At 31.2% G+C, this 18,800-nt stretch overlaps 1 protein-coding gene across 5 annotated transcripts in view; it reads left to right on the top strand.

The window, feature by feature from the left end:
- LOC148950714 (echinoderm microtubule-associated protein-like 2) overlaps nt 1-18,800 on the top strand; it is a 193,721-nt gene that overhangs the window by 87,028 nt on the left and 87,893 nt on the right. For 3 of the 5 annotated variants that reach the window (XM_089092590.1, XM_089092588.1, XM_089092589.1), the window contains one exon: nt 17,752-17,874. The exons of the other annotated variants lie outside the window; for them this stretch is intronic. In XM_089092590.1, coding sequence (XP_088948716.1) covers nt 17,752-17,874 — 123 coding nt within the window. The remainder of the gene's footprint in view (nt 1-17,751; nt 17,875-18,800) is intronic. 5 annotated transcript variants of the gene reach the window in all.

Genomic DNA, 18,800 nt, shown 5'->3' with positions numbered 1-18,800 from the left:
AGTTTCACAGATAGATTGTCTTATACAAAGAGCATTAAAAGTTTACAAAAGCATTGAATATCGACAAGAATAGCCATACTCTAAGAGTTACTTTATTTTCCAGTTTTATTCACCTAGGAAACAACTGTAACTATTTCTAGGGCTACACTAATTACGAAAAATTTTATCTTCCAAGTTTTAATAATCTTATAAGGTTGAAAAATATTTGATAACATAAACAACAAAAAAGAGATAAATTGATTTTTCCAATGTTGACGTAGAAATTGTTGCACCAAGTTTGGTTAAACGTCGTCAATAACTTTTTACGCAGAAATCAGTGAAATAGGTTGAATTAGAAATAAAGGAAGTATTTATGCCCATGAGAATAATATAAAAAATTATCTTATTTGATAATTCGTATAAGAATTGCCTAGATATCCGGAAAATTGAGGATTTTGGAGGCGGCCGGGGTCCTGAGTCACCATCCCTGATTATGTCCCTGGATTAGGCAATTGTTAATTAGAAAACGCGAAAAAGATTCCTTAGAGAATCAGGGTTGTTTTTCGCCCGGATCCTTCGATGTTTTCACAATTGAAAGAGAGCCTTTATTCTTCATACTCAAATACTAAACAAGAGAACATTGCCACATTTTCTTGGCACTAGAAAATACTACTTTTTCTGATCTTGTCAATTTCACCCACATGACTGTATTAGGGAAGATGAAATCTAACACTTTTACTCGATACAACTGGTTTCGATTTCAGATGTGAAATCTCGGACATTAGCTCCATGATTTTTGGCCAGCCTTGCCAAAACTATTATTTTTTTATATAGTTATTATAATTAAGAATAATGTAATGATACCAGAGGTTCTTTGAATAAGTGAAAGCATATTGCTTACTTCTAGACGTCTATTATAGTTGACTCAGAAGTCGAACCGGTAAAAACATTCTGGTTGTCGTTGCCTTAACCAGGCTTGGGTCCCTCCTGGAGATTGGAAATTCCATCTCTTTAAATCTGTTTTTAATTTTTTTTTTTTTTTTTTATTGTTTTAGCCTTCACCTTGTTAATGCAGTTTGTGACAGTAAAGGTTTCCCAAGAAGGTACTGGATTTCATAGGATTGGATTTCAGTAATATGAATATAGAGTTAGAACCTCTCTGAGGGCTTTTCTCTTTGACGGTTGAACATTTTAAATGTTTGTTCGTATGGTCGGGGCCAGATCAGGACTCTGGCTGATTGCCAATATCCTGCAGTCTAAGGCCACCTATGCTTGCAGCGCCTGTCAATGTTTTTTCTCCAGTTCAATACATTATGTCGAGAAATTTGTCTTGATTTCGCTCGATTTATTTTGAAGTGCTATGTTTTCATCTTCTTTTTTCCTTTATGTTTGAAACACTGTGCTAGAGAAAAGTGACCTTAGGTTGAATTCTTTTTTTTTCAACAAACACAACTGAGAGATACTGACAAAAACAAGATTCTGATGTTCTTTCCGTGAGCTCATAATGGACCTTTAAATAAGGTCAGAGCCATTTTGATGTTTTCTGTTTTTGGAGCATAATGACAAAAAAAGAGAAAAAAAGAAGTGCTAGAAATGAAACAAGATGTCGAAAATGTGTCCTGTATGATGATTGGCTATGTCCGTAAACTCCAGCCACCGCGAAAACCCGTTTATTTTAACATACGATAAAACTGAGGTGTAAAACCAACAAAATAACGCCGGCTAGCTCAGCTGGTACAGCAGTAGATACCTATCTAAAGGTCCCACGAGAACACCCTGCTGCCATCTACAATTTAGTATAACGCTGACATTACATAATTTACGGTTTTTGTCACTGAGAATTAAAAAACAAAATTTTCCTCATTTGAAAAACAGGATTTTTCTCACTTTTATTGATGTTTTATGGGCGGTTATGAGTGTTGGTTAATTTATTTGTTGTTTTTCATGAATGTCAAAAGCAATTTATGTCTGTTTTTATGGGTTTTTTCACTGAGAATGAAAAAACAGGATTTTTCTCACTTTTATGGATGTTTCTTGGACGGTTATGTGTGTTGGTCAATTTATTTGTTGTTTTTCATGGATGTCAACATTAATTTATGTCTGTTTTATAGTTTTTGTCAGTGAGAATGGAAAAACGGTATTTTTCTCACTTTGATGGATGTTTCTTAGAGAATTGTTTTCGGGTAAAGTTTATTAATGTCTGACAGATGATGTCAAGGTTGATTAATGTCTTTGGAGTTTGTCCAGGAGAATTGTTTCCGGGTGAAGTTTATTAATGTCTGACAGATGATGTCAAGGTTGATTAATGTCTTTGAAGTTTGTCCAGGAGAAATTGATTCCGGGTGAAGTTTATTAATGTCTGACAGATGATGTCAAGGATTAACGCGGGAAAGGGTTTCCTAGTAATTTCAAATGTGACAGCGCAGGGATGTCAAAAACAAAAGGAACACGCAGAAATTACGTTTAGGGGTTATTTGGGCGAAACCGTTTTAGACATTTTAGGGAATTATTTGGGCAAAACAGTTAGAGACATTTTAAAAGATGATTTTAGAAGAGGATTTGAGGGTAAAACTCTGTGGTCGTTATAATACAGAAGTTCCATTTGAACAGTGTCGTGAGGTCCCCTACCCCAACCCCAAAGGGCCCCGCTACCCCTAATCCCACCCCCAAGGAACCCCCCCGTCCTCAAATGTCCCCCCGGCGCTCAAAGGACCACCCGGCCCCCAAGGGCCCCCCGGACCCCCAAAAGACCCCGGGCCCCAAAGAGTCCCCTCCCTATTTTTTAATACTTTTTTAAGGCTTTATTATATCTTTTCAGAACAAGTTATTTTCTTAATGTCCATCCTAAGCCCATTTTACAAGTTGAAGTACCCATCCTTCTCACCCACAACTTTTCTCACCCACAACTTTACTTAACGACTTTTTTGCACATCCCAAGATCAAGTAATACTTTTCAAAAGGCATTTCAAAACAAGTTCTTTTCTTAGTGACCTTCCTAAACTCATTTTACAAGTTGAAGTACCCATCATTTTCACCCACAACTTTACTTTACAGCTTTTTTGAATGCTCCAACACCAAGCAATACTTTTCAACAGGCATTTCAGAACAAGTTCTTTTCTTAATGTCCTTCCTAAACCCATTTTACAAATTGAAGAACCCATCCATTTCACCACAACTTTACTTTACAGCTTTTTAGATACCTCAACACCAAGCAATACTTTTCAAAAGGCATTTCAGAGCAATTTATTTTCATAATGTCCATCCTAAACCCATTTTACAAGTTGAAGTACCCATCCTTTTCACCCACAACTTTACTATACTGCTTCTTGAATGCCCCAACACCCAGCAATACTTTTCAATGCATTTCACAACAAATTCCTTTCTTAATGTCCCTCCTAAACCCATTTTACAAATTGAAGTACCCATCCTTTTTACACACAACTTTACTTTACAGCTTTTTGAATGCTCCAACACCCAGCATTACTTTCCAAAAGGCTTTATTATATCTTTTCAGAATAAGTTTTTTACGTAATGTCCTTCCTAAACCAATTTTACAAGTTGAAGTACTCATCTTTCCCCCCACAACTTTACTATAAGGCTTTTCAAATACCCCAACATCAAGCAATACTTTTCAAAAGGCTTTATTATATCTTTTCAGAACAAGTTCTTTACGTAATTTTCTTCCTAAACCCATTTTACAAGTTGAAGTACTTATCTTTTTACCCACAACTTTACCTTACGACTTTTTTGCACACCCAAACATCAAGCAATACTTTCCAAAAGGCTTTATTATATCTTTTCAGAATAAGTTTTTTTTCTTAATGTCCTTCATAAACCAATTTTACAAGCTGAAGTAGTCATCTTTTTCACCACAAATTTACTTTGCGACTTTTTTGCACACCCCAAGATCAAGCAATACTTTTCAAAAGGTTTTATTATATCTTTTCAGAACAAGTTCTTTTCTTAATATGCTTCTTAAACCAATTTTACAAATTCCAAATTTATCTGTAGTAGATAGAAAAAGCCATACAATAGTTGCGAATATTTTCCCGGAAGATAAAAAGTTCTAGTTCAATTTAAAATTTTCTCAATGAAGTGAAGAAAAGTTCAAGTTCTCTTCTGAATTTTACCAAAGAACACAATTCAATTCTAATTTCACCAGAGAAAAATTTTCTCAACGAAGAGAAGAAAAGTTCAAGTTCTCTTCTGAATTTTACCAAAGAACACACTACAATTCTAATTTCTCCAGAGAAAATAAAAATCTTCCACTTCAGTTTTAAGATCCCCAAAGACATAAAGAAATTTAAAGTTCTATTCTAAATTTTTCCGTAGTAAATAGAAAAAGCTATACCATAGTTGTGAATATTTTCCCAGAAGATAAAAAGTTCTACTTCAATTTTTAATTTTCTCAACGAAGTGAAGGAAAGTTAAAGTTCTCTTCTGAATTTTCTCAATGAAAAAGAAATAAGTTATAGATCATTTCTATTTTTCCAAATAATATAAAAATTTTCCACTTCAGTTCAGATCTGTCTCAAAGGGATGAAAAATTTAAAATTCTGTTCCAAATTTTTCACAGAAGATAAAAAAAGTTCAAGTTCTCTTCGGAATTTTACCAACGAACACAATTCAATTCTAATTTCTCCAGAGAAAACAAAAATTTTCCACTTCAGTTCTCTATTTCACAAAGACGTAAAGAAATTTAAGGTTCAATTCTAAATTTTTCGGTGGAAGATAGAAAAATTAATACCATACTTGTGAATATTTTCACGGAAGATAAAAAGTTCTAGTTCAATTTAAAATTTTCTCAACGAAGAGAAGGAAAGTTCAAGTTCTCTACTGAATTTTACCAGAGAACACACTTCAATTCTAATTTCTCCAGAGAAAATAAAAATCTTCCTCTTCAGTTTTTTATTTCCCAAAGACATAAATAATTTTAAATTTCAATTATAAATTTTTCGGTGGTAGATAGAGAAAACAATAGCATACTTGTGAATATTTTCACGGAAGATAAAAAGTTCTAGTTCAATTTTAAATTTTCTCAATGAAGTGAAGAAAAGTTCAAGTTCTCTTCTGAATTTTCTGTATGAAAAAGAAATTAGTTATTGATCATTTCCATTTTTCCAAATAATATAAAAATTTTCCACTTCAGTTCAGATCTGTCTCAAAGGGATGAAAAATTTAAAATACTATTCCAAATTTTTCACATAAGATAAAAAAGTTCAAGTTCTCTTCTGAATTTTACCAAAGAACACAATTCAAATCTAATTTCTCCAGAGAAAATAAAAATCTTCCACTTCAGTTCTTTATTTCACAAAGACAAAAGGAAATTTAAAGTTCAATTCTAAATTTTTCGGTGCAAGATAGAAAAAGTAATACCATACTTGTGAATATTTTCCCAGAAGATAAAAAGTTCTAGTTCAATTTAAAATTTTCTCAACGAAGTGAAGAAAACTTCAAGTTCTCTTCTGAATTTTACCAAAGAACATACTTCAATTCTAATTTCTCTAGAGAAAATAAAAAGCTTCCACGTCAGTTTTAAGTTCACCAAGACATAAAGGAATTTAAAGTTCAATTCTAAAGTTTTCGGTGGAAGATCGAAAAAGTAATACCAAACTTGTGAATATTTTCCCGGAAGATAAAAAGTTTTATTTCAATTTAAAATTTTCTCAATGAAGTGAAGAAAAGTTCAAGTTCTCTTCTGAATTTTACCAAAGAACACACTTCAATTCTAATTTCACCAGAGAAAATAAAAATCTTCCACTTCAGTTCTTTATTTCACAAAGACAAAGAAATTTAAAGTTCAATTCTAAATTTTTCGGTAGAAGATAGAAAAAGTAATACCATACTTGTGAATATTTTCCCGGAAGATAAAAAGTTCTACTTCAATTTAAAATTTTCAAAACGAAGTAAAGAAAAGTTCAAGTTCTCTTCTGAACTTTACCAAAGAACACACTTCAATTCTAATTTCTCCAGAGAAAATGAAAATCTTCCACTTCAGTTTTAAGTTCCCCAAAGAAATAAAGAAATTTAAAGTTCTATTCTAAATTTTTAGATGGAAGATAGAAAAAGTAATACTATGATTTTTATTTTTTTCCATGAAGATCAAAAGTTTTACTTTATTTATAATTTTTCCTAAATTCAGTTCTGATTTTTCTCAAAGAGATGAAAAATTTAAAGTTCTGTTCCAAATTTTTCATAGAAGATAGAAAAAGTTATACATTGATTGTGAATATTCAACATGAAGATAAGGAACTCTACTTTAATTCTGAGTTTTCTCGAAGAAGTGCAAAATGTTCAAGTTCTCTTCTGAATTTTCTTAAAGAAGAGAAAAAAGTTAGCTCAATTCTGAATTTTACCAATGAAAATGAAAAAACCTTCCACTTCAGTTCTTAATTTCTCAAAGACATAAAAAATTTATAGTTCAGTTCTAAACTTTTCCGTAGAAGATAGGAAAAGTTATACTATGATTGTGATTATTTTCCAGTGAAGATAAAACGTTTCACTTTAATTCTAATTTTCTTAAATTCAGTTCTGATTTTTTGCAAAGAGATGAAAAATTTAAAGTTCTGTTCCAGATTTTTCATAGAAGATAGAAAAAGTTATACATTGATTGTGAATATTCGACATGAAGATAAGGAGCACCACTTTAATTCTGAGTTTTCTCGAAGAAGTGCAAAATGTTCAAGCTCTCTTCTGAATTTTCTTAAAGAAGAGACAAAAAGTTTATTAAATTCTGAATTTTACCAATGAAAATGAAAAAAGCTTCCACTTCACTTCTTAATTTCTCAAAGACATAAAAAATTTAAAGTTCAGTTCTAAATTTTTCCGTAGAAGATAGGAAAAGTTATACTATGATTGTGATTATTTTCCAGTGAAGATAAAAAGTTTCTATTTAATTCTAAATTTTCTTGAATACAGTTCCGATTTTTCTCAAAGAGATGAAAAAATTTTAAGTTATGTTTCAAATTTTTCATAGAAGATAGAAAAAGTTATACATTGATCGTGAATATTCACCATGAAGATAAAAATTTTTACTTTAATTCTAAATTTTCTCAATGAAGTGCAAAATGTTCAAGTTCTCTTCTAATTTTTCCAAGAAAATAAAATGAAAATGAAAAAAGCTTCCACTTCACTTCTTAATTTCTCAGACATAAAAAATTTAAAGTTCAGTTCTAAATTTTTCCGTAAAAGATAGGAAAAGTTATACTATGATTGTGATTATTTTCCAGTGAGGATAAAAAGTTTCACTTTAATTCTAAATTTTCTTAATTACAGTTCCGATTTTTCTCAAAGAGATGAAAAAATTTAAAGTTCTGTTCCAAGTTTTTCATAGAAGATAGAAGAATTTATACATTGATCGTGAATATTCACCATGAAGATAAAAATTTCCACTTTAATTCTAAATTTTCTCAATGAAGTGCAAAATGTTCAAGTTCTCTTCTAATTTTTCCAAGAAAATAAAAAGGTTCCACTTCAGTTCTGGTTTTTTCTCAAAGAGATGAAAAATTTAAAGTTCTATTCTAATTTTAAATTAAATTTTAGCTCCTTTGTCGTATGGATTTACCCCTCAAATTTTTAAATTAGAAAATGAGTGACTCGTTCTATTATTAAAGACAATCGTTCAAACTCGTTCATCTAACCTCCAAAACAATAGGTTAGGTATAAATAAATATTAATAAATAAATATAAACATTTATAAATTTTTAATTTAGTTTAGGTTAACTTATCATGAGCGCTCATGATAAGTTAACCTAACCTTTTCCGGCGAGTATGGAAGTTATACATTGATCGTGAATATTCACCATGAAGATAAAAATTTCCACTTTAATTCTAAATTTTCTCAATGAAGTGCAAAATGTTCAAGTTCTCTTCTAATATTTCCAAGAAAATAAAAAGGTTCCACTTCAGTTCTGTTTTTTCTCAAAGAGATGAAAAATTTAAAGTTCTATTGTAATTTTAAATTAAATTTTAGCTCCTTTGTCGTATGGATTTACCCCTCAAATTTTTAAATTAGAAAATGAGTAACTCGTTCTATTATTAAAGACAATCGTTCAAACTCGTTCATCTAACCTCCAAAACAATAGGTTAGGTTAGGTATAAATGAATATTAATAAATAAATAGAAACATATCTACATGTTTAAGTTAGGCTAGGTTAGTTTAACTTATCATGAGCACTCATGTTAAGTTAACCTAACCTTTTCCAGTGAGTATGGCTAGGTTAGGCTAGATTAAGGTAGGTTCGAGTAGGTTAGGTTAAGTTAGGTTAGGTTAGCCTACGTACGCTTCACTTAGGTTAGGTTAGGTGAGAGACATGCAAAAAGTTAAGTGTATGATTAGGTTAGGTTAAGTTAGGTTAGGCTAGCCTACGTACGCGCGCGTACGTAGGCTAACCTAGACTAACCTAACTTAACCTAACCTATCTTAATCTAACCTAACCTAACCTAACCATACACCTAAATTTTTGCTTGTCTCTCACCTAACCTAACCTAAGTGAAGCGTACGTAGGCTAAACCTAACTTAACCTAACCTAATCTAACCTAACTTAATCTAGCTTAAACTAACCTAACCATACTCGCCGGAAAATGTTAGGTTAACTAATCATGAGCCCTCATGATAAGTTAACCTAACCTAGCTTAAACATGTAGAAATGTTTCTATTTATTTATTAATATTTATTTATAACTACCCTATTGTTTTTGGGGTTAGATGAACGAGTTTGAACGATTATCTTTAATAATAGAAGGAGTCACTCATTTTCTAATTTAAAAATTTGATGGGTAAATCCATACGACAAAGGAGCTAAAATTTAATTTAAAATTACAATAGAACTTGTAAATTTTTCATCTCTTTGAGAAAAAACCAGAACTGAAGTGGAACCTTTTTATTTTCTTGGAAAAATTCAGAAGAGAACTTGAACATTTTGCACTTCATTGAGAAAATTTAGAATTAACTTGGAAATTTTTATCTTCATGGTGAATATTCACGATCAATGTATAACTTTTTCTATCTTCTATGAAAAACATGGAACAGAACTTTAAATTTTTTCATCTCTGAGAAAAATCGGAACTGTATTTAAGAAAATTTAGAATTAAAGTAAAACTTTTTGTCTTCACTGGAAAATAATCACAATCATAGTATAACTTTTCCTATCTTCTACGGAAAAATTTAGAACTGAACTTTAAATTTTTTATGTCTGAGAAATTAAGAAGTGAAGTGGAAGCTTTTTTCATTTTCATTTTATTTTCTTGGAAAAATTAGAAGAGAACTTGAACATTTTGCACTTCATTGAGAAAATTTAGAATTAAAGTAGAAATTTTTATCATCCTGGTGAATATTCACGATCAATGTATAACTTTTTCTACCTTCTATAAAAAACTTGGAACAGAACTTTAAATTTTTTCATCTCTTTGAGAAAAATCGGAACTCTATTTAAGTAAATTTAGAATTAAATAGAAACTTTTTATCTTCACTGGAAAATAATCACAATCATAGTATAACTTTTCCTATCATCTACGAAAAAATTAAGAAGTGAACTTTAAATTTTTTATGTCTTTGAGAAATTAAGAACTGAAGTGGAAGCTTTTTTCATTTTCATTTTTTAAAATTCAGAATTGAGCTAACTTTTATCTCTTCTTTAAGAAAATTCAGAGGAGAACTTGAACATTTTGCACTTCTTCGAGAAAACTCAGAAATAAAGTGGTGCTCCTTAGCTTCATGTCGAATATTCACAATCAATGTATAACTTTTTCTATCTTCTATGAAAAATCTGGAACAGAACTTTAAATTTTTCATCTCTTTGCAAAAAATCAGAACTGAATTTAAGAAAATTAGAATTAAAGTGAAACGTTTTATCTTCACTGGAAAATAATCACAATCATAGTATAACTTTTCCTATCTTCTACAGAAAAATTTAGAACTGAACTTTAAATTTTTTGTCTTTGAGAAATTAAGAACTGAAGTGGAAGGTTTTTTCATTTTCATTGGTAAAATTCAGAATTGAGCTAACTTTTTTCTCTTCTTTAAGAAAATACAGAAGAAAAGTTGAAAATTTTGTACTTCTTCGAGAAAACTCAGAGCTAAAGTGGAGTTCCTTATCTTCATGTCGAAGATTCACAATCAATGTATAACTTTTTCTATCTTCTATGAAAAATTTGGAACAGAACTTTAAATTTTTCATCTCTTTGAGAAAAATCAGAACTGAATTTAAGAAAAATTATAAATAATGTGAAACTTTTGATCTTCATGGAAAATAATCACAATCATAGTATTACTTTTTCTATCTTCCATCTAAAAATTTAGAATAGAACTTTAAATTTCTTTATTTTTTTGAAGAACTTAAAACTGAAGTGGAAGATTTTTATTTTCTCTGGAGAAATTAGAATTGAAGTGTGCTCTTTGGTAAAGTTCAGAAGAGAACTTGAACTTTTCTTCCCTTCGTTGAGAAAATTTTAAATTGAACTAGAACTTTTTATCTTCCGGGAAAATATTCACAAGTATGGTATTACTTTTCTATCTTCCACCGAAAAATTTAGAATTGAACTTTAAATTTCTTTATGTCTTTGTGAAATAAAGAACTGAATTGGAAGATTTTTATTTTCTCTGGAGAAATTGGAATTGAAGTGTTTTCTTTGTTGAAATTCAGAAGAGAACTTGAACTTCTCTTCACTTCATTGAGAAAATTTGAAATTGAAATAAAACTTTTTATCTTCCGGGAAAATATTCCCAAGTATGGTATTACTTATTCTATATTCCACCAAAATATTTAGAATTGAACTTTAAATTTCTTTATGTCTTTGTGAAATAAAGAACTGAAGTGGAAGATTTTTATTTTCTCTGGAGAAATTAGAATTGAATTGTGTTCTTTGGTAAAATTCAGAAGAGAACTTGAACTTTTCTTCACTTCGTTGAGAAAATTTTAAATTGAACTAGAACTTTTTATCTTCTGGGAAAATATTCACAAGTATGGTATTACTTTTTCTATCTTCCACCGAAAAATTTAGAATTGAACTTTAAATTTCTTTTTGTCTTTGTGAAATATAGAACTGAAGTGGAAGATTTTTATTTTCTCTGGAGAAATTAGAATTGAATTGTGTTCTTTGGTAAAATTCAGAAGAGAACTTGAACTTTTTTATCTTATGTGAAAAATTTGGAACAGTATTTTAAATTTTTCATCCCTTTGAGACAGATCTGAACTGAAGTGGAAAATGTTTTATATTATTTGGAAAAATAGAAATGATCAATAACTTATTTCTTTCTCATAAAGAAAATTCAGTAGAGAGCTTGAACTCTTCATTACTTTGTTGAGAAAATTTAAAATTGAACTAGAACTTTTTATCTTCCGTGAAAATCCTCATATGAATGGTATTGTTTTTTCCATCTTCCACCGAAAACTTTAGAATTTAAATTTAAATTTCTGTATGTCTTTGGTAAATATACAACTGAATTGGAAGATTTTTATTCTCTGGAGAAATTACAATCGAAGTGTGTTACTTGCTAAAGTTCAGAAGAGAACCTTAACTTCTCTTAACTTCATTGAGGAAATTTTAAATTGAACTAGAACTTTTATCTTCCGTTAAAATATTCCTAAGTATTATATTACTTATTCTATCTTCCACCGAAAAATTTAGAATTGAACTTTAAATTTTTTTATGTCTTTGTGAAATAAAGAACTGAAGTGGAAGATTTTTATTTTCTCTGGAGAAATTAGAATTGAATTGTGTTCTTGGGTAAAATTCAGAAGAGAACTTGAACTTTTTTTCATTTCGTTGAGAAAATTTTAAATTGAACTAGAACTTTTTATCTTCTGGGAAAATATTCGCAACTATGGTATTACTTTTTCTATATTCCACCGAATAATTTAGAATAGAACTTTAAATTTCTTTTTGTCTTTGTGAAATATAGAACTTAAGTGGAAGATTTTTATTTTCTCTGGAGAAATTAGAATTTAATTGTATTCTTTGGTAAAATTAAGAAGAGAACTTGAACTTTTTTATCTTCTGTGAAAAATTTGGAACAGTATTTTAAATTTTTCATCCCTTTGAGACAGATCTGAACTGAAGCGGAAAATTTTTATATTATTTGGAAAAATAGAAATGATCAATAACTTATTTCTTTTTCATTGAGAAAATTCAGAAGAGAACTTGAACTTTTCTTCACTTCGTTGAGAAAATTGAAAATTGAAGTAGAACTTTTTATCTTCTGGGAAAATATTCACAACTATGGTATAGCTTTTTCTATTTACTACGGAAAAATTTAGAATAAAACTTTAAATTTCTTTATGTCTTTGGGGAACTTAAAACTGAAGTGGAAGATTTTTATTTTCTCTGGAGAAATTAGAATTGTAGAGTATTCTTTGGTAAAATTCAGAAAAGAACTTGAACTTTTCTTCTCTTCGTTGAGAAAATTTTTCTCTGGTGAAATTAGAATTGAATTGTGTTCTTTGGTAAAATTCAGAAGAGAACTTGAACTTTTCTTCACTTCATTGAGAAAATTTTAAATTGAACTAGAACTTTTTATCTTCCGGGAAAATATTCGCAACTATTGTATGGCTTTTTCTATCTACTACAGATAAATTTAGAATTTGTAAAATTGGTTTAAGAAGCATATTAAGAAAAGAACTTGTTCTGAAAAGATATAACGAAACCTTTTGAAAAGTATTGCTTGATCTTGGGGTGTGCAAAAAAGTGGCAAAGTAAAGTTGTGGTGAAAAAGATAACTACTTCAACTTGTAAAATTGGTTTATGAAGGACATTAAGAAAAAAAAACTTATTCTGAAAAGATATAATAAAGCCTTTTGGAAAGTATTGCTTGATGTTTGGGTGTGCAAAAAAGTGGTGAAAAAGATAACTACTTCAACTTGTAAAATTGGTTTAAGAAGCATATTAAGAAATGAACTTATTCTGAAAAGATATAATAAAGCCTTTGAAAAGTATTGCTTGATCTTGGGGTGTGCAAAAAAGTCGTAAAGTAAAGTTGTGGGGAAACAGATAAGTACTTCAACTTGTAAAATGGGCTTAGGAAGAAAATTACATAAAGAACTTGTCCTGAAAAGATATAATAAAGCCTTTTGAAAAGTATTGCTTGATGTTAGGGTATTCGAAAAGCCTTATAGTAAAGTTGTGGGGGAAAGATGAGTACTTCAACTTGTAAAATTGGTTTAGGAAGGACATTACGTAAAGAACTTATTCTGAAAAGATATAATAAAGCCGTTTGAAAAGTATTGCTGGGTGTTGGGGTATTCAAGAAGCAGTATAGTAAAGTTGTGGGTGAAAAGGATGGGTACTTCAATTTGTAAAATGGGTTTAGGATGGACATTATGAAAATAACTTGCTCTGAAATGCCTTTTGAAAAGTATTGCTTGGTGTTGAAGTATCTAAAAAGCTGTAAAGTAAAGTTGTGGTGAAATGGATGGGTTCTTCAATTTGTAAAATAGGTTTAGGAGGTACATTAAATAAAGAACTTATTGTGAAATGCCATTTGAAAAGTATTGCTTGGTGTTGGGGCATTCAAAAAGTTGTAAAGTAAAGTTGTGGGTGAAAAAGATGAGTACTTTAACTCTTAAAATTGGTTTAGGAATGACATTAAGAAAATAACTTGTTCTGAAATGCCCTTTGAAAAGTATTGCTTGGTGTTGGAGCATTAAAAAAGGCAGTATAATAAAGTTGTGGGTGAAAAGGATGGGTACTTCAACTTGTAAAATGGGTTTAGGAAGGACATTAAGAAAAGAAATTGTTCTGAAATGCCTGTTGAAAAGTATTGCTTGGTGTTAGAGCATTCAGAAAAGCTGTAAAGTAAAGTTGTGTGTTAAAAGGATGAGTACTTCAATTTGTAAAATAGGGTTAAGGAAGGATATTAAGAAAATAACTTGTTCTGAAATTCCTTTTGAAATGTTTTGCTTTGATTTGGAGTATTCAAAAAGCTGCAAAGTAAAATTTTTTGTGAAAAGGATGGGTACTTCAACTTGTAAAATGGGTTTAGGACGGTCACTAAGAAAAGAACTTGTTCTGAAATGCCTTTTGAAAAGTATTACTTGATCTTGGGATGTGCAAAAAAGTCGTAAAGTAAAGTTGTGGGTGAGAAGGATGGGTAATTCAACTTGTAAAATGGGTTTAGGATAGACATTAAGAAAATAACTTGTTCTGAAAAGATATAATAAAGCCTTAAAAAAGTATTAAAAAATGGGGAGGGGACTCTTTGGGGACCCGGGGGGGGGGGGTTCTTTGGGGTCCGGGGGCCCTTGGGGGCCAGGTGGTATTTTGGGCGCCGGGGGGACGTTTGGATACAGGGGGCTTCCTGGGGCGTGGGGTTTGGGGTTTCGGAGCCTTTTGGGGTTGGAGTAGGGGACCTCACGACACTGTTCAAATCGAACTTGTGTATTATAATGACAATATAGTTTCCCCCTCAAATCCTCTTCTAAAACCTCTTCTAAAATCCTCTTTTAAAATGTCTCTACCTGTTTAGCCCAAATAATTCCCTAAAAGGTCTAAAACAGTTTCGTCCAAACAACCCCTAAACGTAATTTCTGCATGTTCCTTTTGTTTTTGGCATCCCTGTGCGGTCACATTTGAAATTATTAGGAAACCCATTCACGCGCTAATGTCTTCATCTCTAAGATCAAAACATTCGCCCGGTGATAATTCCCCTTTCGTGACAAATCAATCAACCTTGACATCATCTGTCAGACATTAATAAACTTCCCCGGAAACAATTTCTCCTGGACAAACTCCAAAGACATTAGTCAACCTTGAAACCATCTGACAGACATTACTAAACTTCACCCGAGAACAATTCTCCAAGAAACATCCATCAAAGTGAGAAAACTCCCGTTTTTTCAATCTCACTGACAAAAACTATAAAACAGACATAAATTGCTGTTGAAATCCATGAAAAACAACAAATAAATTGACCGACACTCATAACTATCCGAGAAACGTCCGTCACAGTGAGAAAAATCCTGTTTTTGTCATTCTCATTGAAAAAACCCATAAAAACAGACATAAATTGATTTTGACATCCATGAAAAACAACAAATAAATTGACCAACACTCATAACCATCCAAGAAACATCCATCAAAGTGAGAAAAATCCTGTTTTTTCAAATGAGGAAAATCCTGTTTTTTCATTCTCACTGACAAAAACCATAAATTATGTACTGTCAGCGTTACACTAAATTGTAGATGGCAGCACGGTGTTCTCGTGGGACCTTTAGATAGGTATCTACTTACAGCATCACACTCTTAACCTTAGGGTCTCGACGTTGTGCTTTTTTTTTTGGTTCGTTAGAAAGTAGACTACAGAAACTGAACATATATTTTTTGGGGGGTAAAATTTTCATTCGTGGAGTGTAAATGGATACTAGACTAAATATGCGGGCAGGTGGATAAAGATTCTGATTAAAGGTGGTTGACAGTGGGATCTTTCTTCCTCATAAATCCAATTTTCTTTAATTTTATATATAGCCTTGCACGATCTGTTGAAAGGAGAGATAAATTTTAATCACTAAATTTAGCTTAGAAGTAAAGTGGAAAAAGATCACTGATATATATATATATATATATATATATATATATATATATATATATATATATATATATATATATATATATATATATATATATATATATATATATATCTGAGGAAGCAAAACATGTGCCTTCTAAATTTATCTGTAGGCTATGCGGCAAATTTTAAAGTAACGCTGTGTTCAATCTGTGAGTTTCGGTAGGTATAGTTTTCATTTTAATTTGGACTCTATAGCACTGATTGGGCAAAGTGATTCCAAGCCGTGAGCCCCCAGACCCTTCAGAAAAATGCTATTAAAGAAGCAATATGTCAAAAATATGTCCTATATAGTAGTTTGTTATGTCCGTAAACACCAGCCAAAGAGAAAACCCGTTTATTTTTATATATAGTAAAACTGAGCTGTAAAACTAACATAATATGCTCAACTAGCTCAGCTGGTTGAGTATCAGACTTTTAAGTGCAGGGTCGACGTTGTGCATTTTTTTTATCTGTAGAAAGTACAACAGAACTTGAAAATATATTCCGTTTTGGGTAAACGTTCCACCTATGGAGCGTAAATCGATACTAGGCTAAAATATGCAGGATATAAATATTCTGGTAAATATTCCTATAGTACTATTTAGTGGAGGGATTGTTAGCTGTGAGGGTCGAAGGCCCTAGCGAGTGGTAGGAGGTAATATAAAAATATCAATATCCGCTTTTTCGTTGCGAAAAGACTGGCGATAGTGGCCCTTTTCGCTAGTTATACGATACTTAGGAAATACTGTACTTCTTTCTTTTGCACTTAATTATTTGAAGAAATCTACACAAGAACTTCAAAATTTAACTTAGCATAATAATTTAATCAATAAAAATTTAGCTCAATTTACCATTTCCGCTCATTCTTAACCAAATCGTTCAATGGGGTTACAAAGCGATGAAGCATATATTATGAACGCTCTAAAAGCTCAATTACAGCTCTGTAACTAGGTATCAACATTTCCCCCTTTTCTTTTCCTTTTTCAGTTATTTCTTTTTCGTGTCTATAACTTCAGTAGGTCACTTGTTTATTCAGTGCAAAGTTGTCTGAGGACGCAAACTCGGAAAGACACAGAAAAAGAACCTGCTCAGTAACTCAATATGAGTTACTCATACTATTTGGTAAGTAGCTTAGTATTGCATACATGGGAATGAAAAGTGTGACCACTTTTCGAGCTAGGTGTTTCAAATGTCATTGTCCTTTAGAAAAAAGAGAAAAACCTACCTCAAACTTGGGCTGTTTTTATTGTCAAAGCATGGCCAGCAAAAAAGGGCTAGTTTGCTTCCTCTCAAAGCTTGAAATTGAGTTTTATTTAAGGTGGGAGAACTTAATTAAAATTCTTAAGCAATTCTTGTTGTAGGCCCAATAAGCTTGGGGGGTTCAATATATAAAATGTTTTGAATTACCAAAAAAAAAAAAAAAAAAAAAAAATGGGCATAGCTTGTTTTATTTAATGGTTGTTTTTTTTTGGCAGAGGAGTGGGGTAGCTCACTTTCGACTTTAATTGCAATATTTTGTAAGCAAATAGTTATTGGGTCTAGACAACCTGATTCAGTTAAGGTGTTTGGGTAACCTTAAATAGTTCCCCTGGGAGGAGGGGGCGGGCTTAATTTGAATTTCCTTCATCTTAAGAGAGCAAACTTATACCCAATTTTATACTATCCAGACGTGTCATCTTTTTTTGAGGACACTATTGTTGTTCAACTTCCTCTAAAGGTTTTTGTCTAAAGTACCGAATGTGAAAGTGTAAACATGCTGTGGTTAAAAACGATTAGCTTATCATTCAATTTGTTTGTGTTTTGTAATCGCGGGGTTACTTCTTATGCTTCGAGATGAAATTTTTCCTGAAATTGACTAGGAAATGCAGACCTTTGGGAGGGCAGTGCTCCTTAACTCATTATTATATAACCTATCCTTTATAATATTGAAAGTCTTTGCTAGCTAAACTGACCACCAGCAATCCTTTTTTATGCCCCATCTACAAATAAATTTTACTGATACCAAGATTTCGCTAGCGAAGCGAATTTAACTAGCGAATTTTCTGGTTGGCTGAAAAGCCCTATGAAGAATTCTGATTAACTTAAATTAGCGCTTGCTAAATCTTGGTAATTAGTAACATCTCATTGTGAATAGGGCATTTGGGAAAGCGCACAGTGATACATTCGCTATTCATTAATAAGTTTTTGCCCTCTGTGTGGGAGCCGACAGCATTCAAAAGAGATTCTTTTTAGGGCGTGAAAGTCCTAGTGGAGCTAGAGGAAGATCAAGCCCATTGAGAGACCGCGAGGGTATCTCCCATCCCTCCACAGTGTTTGAAGAGAAGGGTGATGCATCTTCATTGATAGATGATTCAAGTAAAATTAGGTTTTTTGAATGCTTTGCCAAACTAACCCACGTGACTGTTTTTACCTCTTGTCATGGCCTTGATGGTTTTTTACTTTATGTGATTTTAATTGATTCCTCATTTTTTAACCGCATCTAACCAATTTATTTGATGCTAATCTTTTTTAAATAATGACAAGCTTCATTTGTGTTTTCAAGCCTAAAAGTGGCTACGCATAAAGTGCGTCGTATAAGCTTGGCTCTCCAAAATAAAATCACACTATATGTATTTTTTGTTGCTTTGAATCTCATGTACCATATGAGCTTTTGAGAAACCAAATCGATTGACTTAGTCTCAATCTTAATGAAGTCATATTTATCAGTATAGATACTGTTGTATTTTCTTTTTACGATCCGTACGAATTCGAAATACAATATATACTAAAGTTATGTAGTTTCAAACTATAAATTTGTATTTTAATAATAATGTATTCATATTTGGTCCTTTAACATTGTAACATTCTAACTTATATACCCTGTAACTTAACAGCTTCTTAAATGCGGTTCTTTATTGCAAGCATGCTTGAGAGCCAGCGAAATGACAGATTGGGGACTTTCCCTTCATTACACACCAAGTTTTTTTAAAGCTTCGACATTTGTGAAATTTTAAAAAGCTAGAAATAATGTGAAAATTTTGAAGTAATCCTATATGTGAGGAGGGTTTTTACTCACTTTCTTGCAATAGAAAATTAGAAAACAACTAAAACTCACAATAATTATATAAAAACAACAGTTTTCTCATAAAATTCGGTGCTTTTTCCTTGAAGATTTCAAATATTTAGCATTATTAGGGATCATATATATATATATATATATATATATATATATATATATATATATATATATATATATATATATATATATATATATATATATATATATATATATATATATATAT

The sequence above is a fragment of the Artemia sp. Qi Xiang Cuo genome, chromosome 7 (assembly GCF_049724085.1).
Source record: "Artemia sp. Qi Xiang Cuo chromosome 7, ASM4972408v1, whole genome shotgun sequence".
In the NCBI taxonomy this organism is placed as follows: domain Eukaryota; kingdom Metazoa; phylum Arthropoda; class Branchiopoda; order Anostraca; family Artemiidae; genus Artemia; species Artemia sp. Qi Xiang Cuo.
This window is presented reverse-complemented; position numbering and strand designations above follow the sequence as displayed.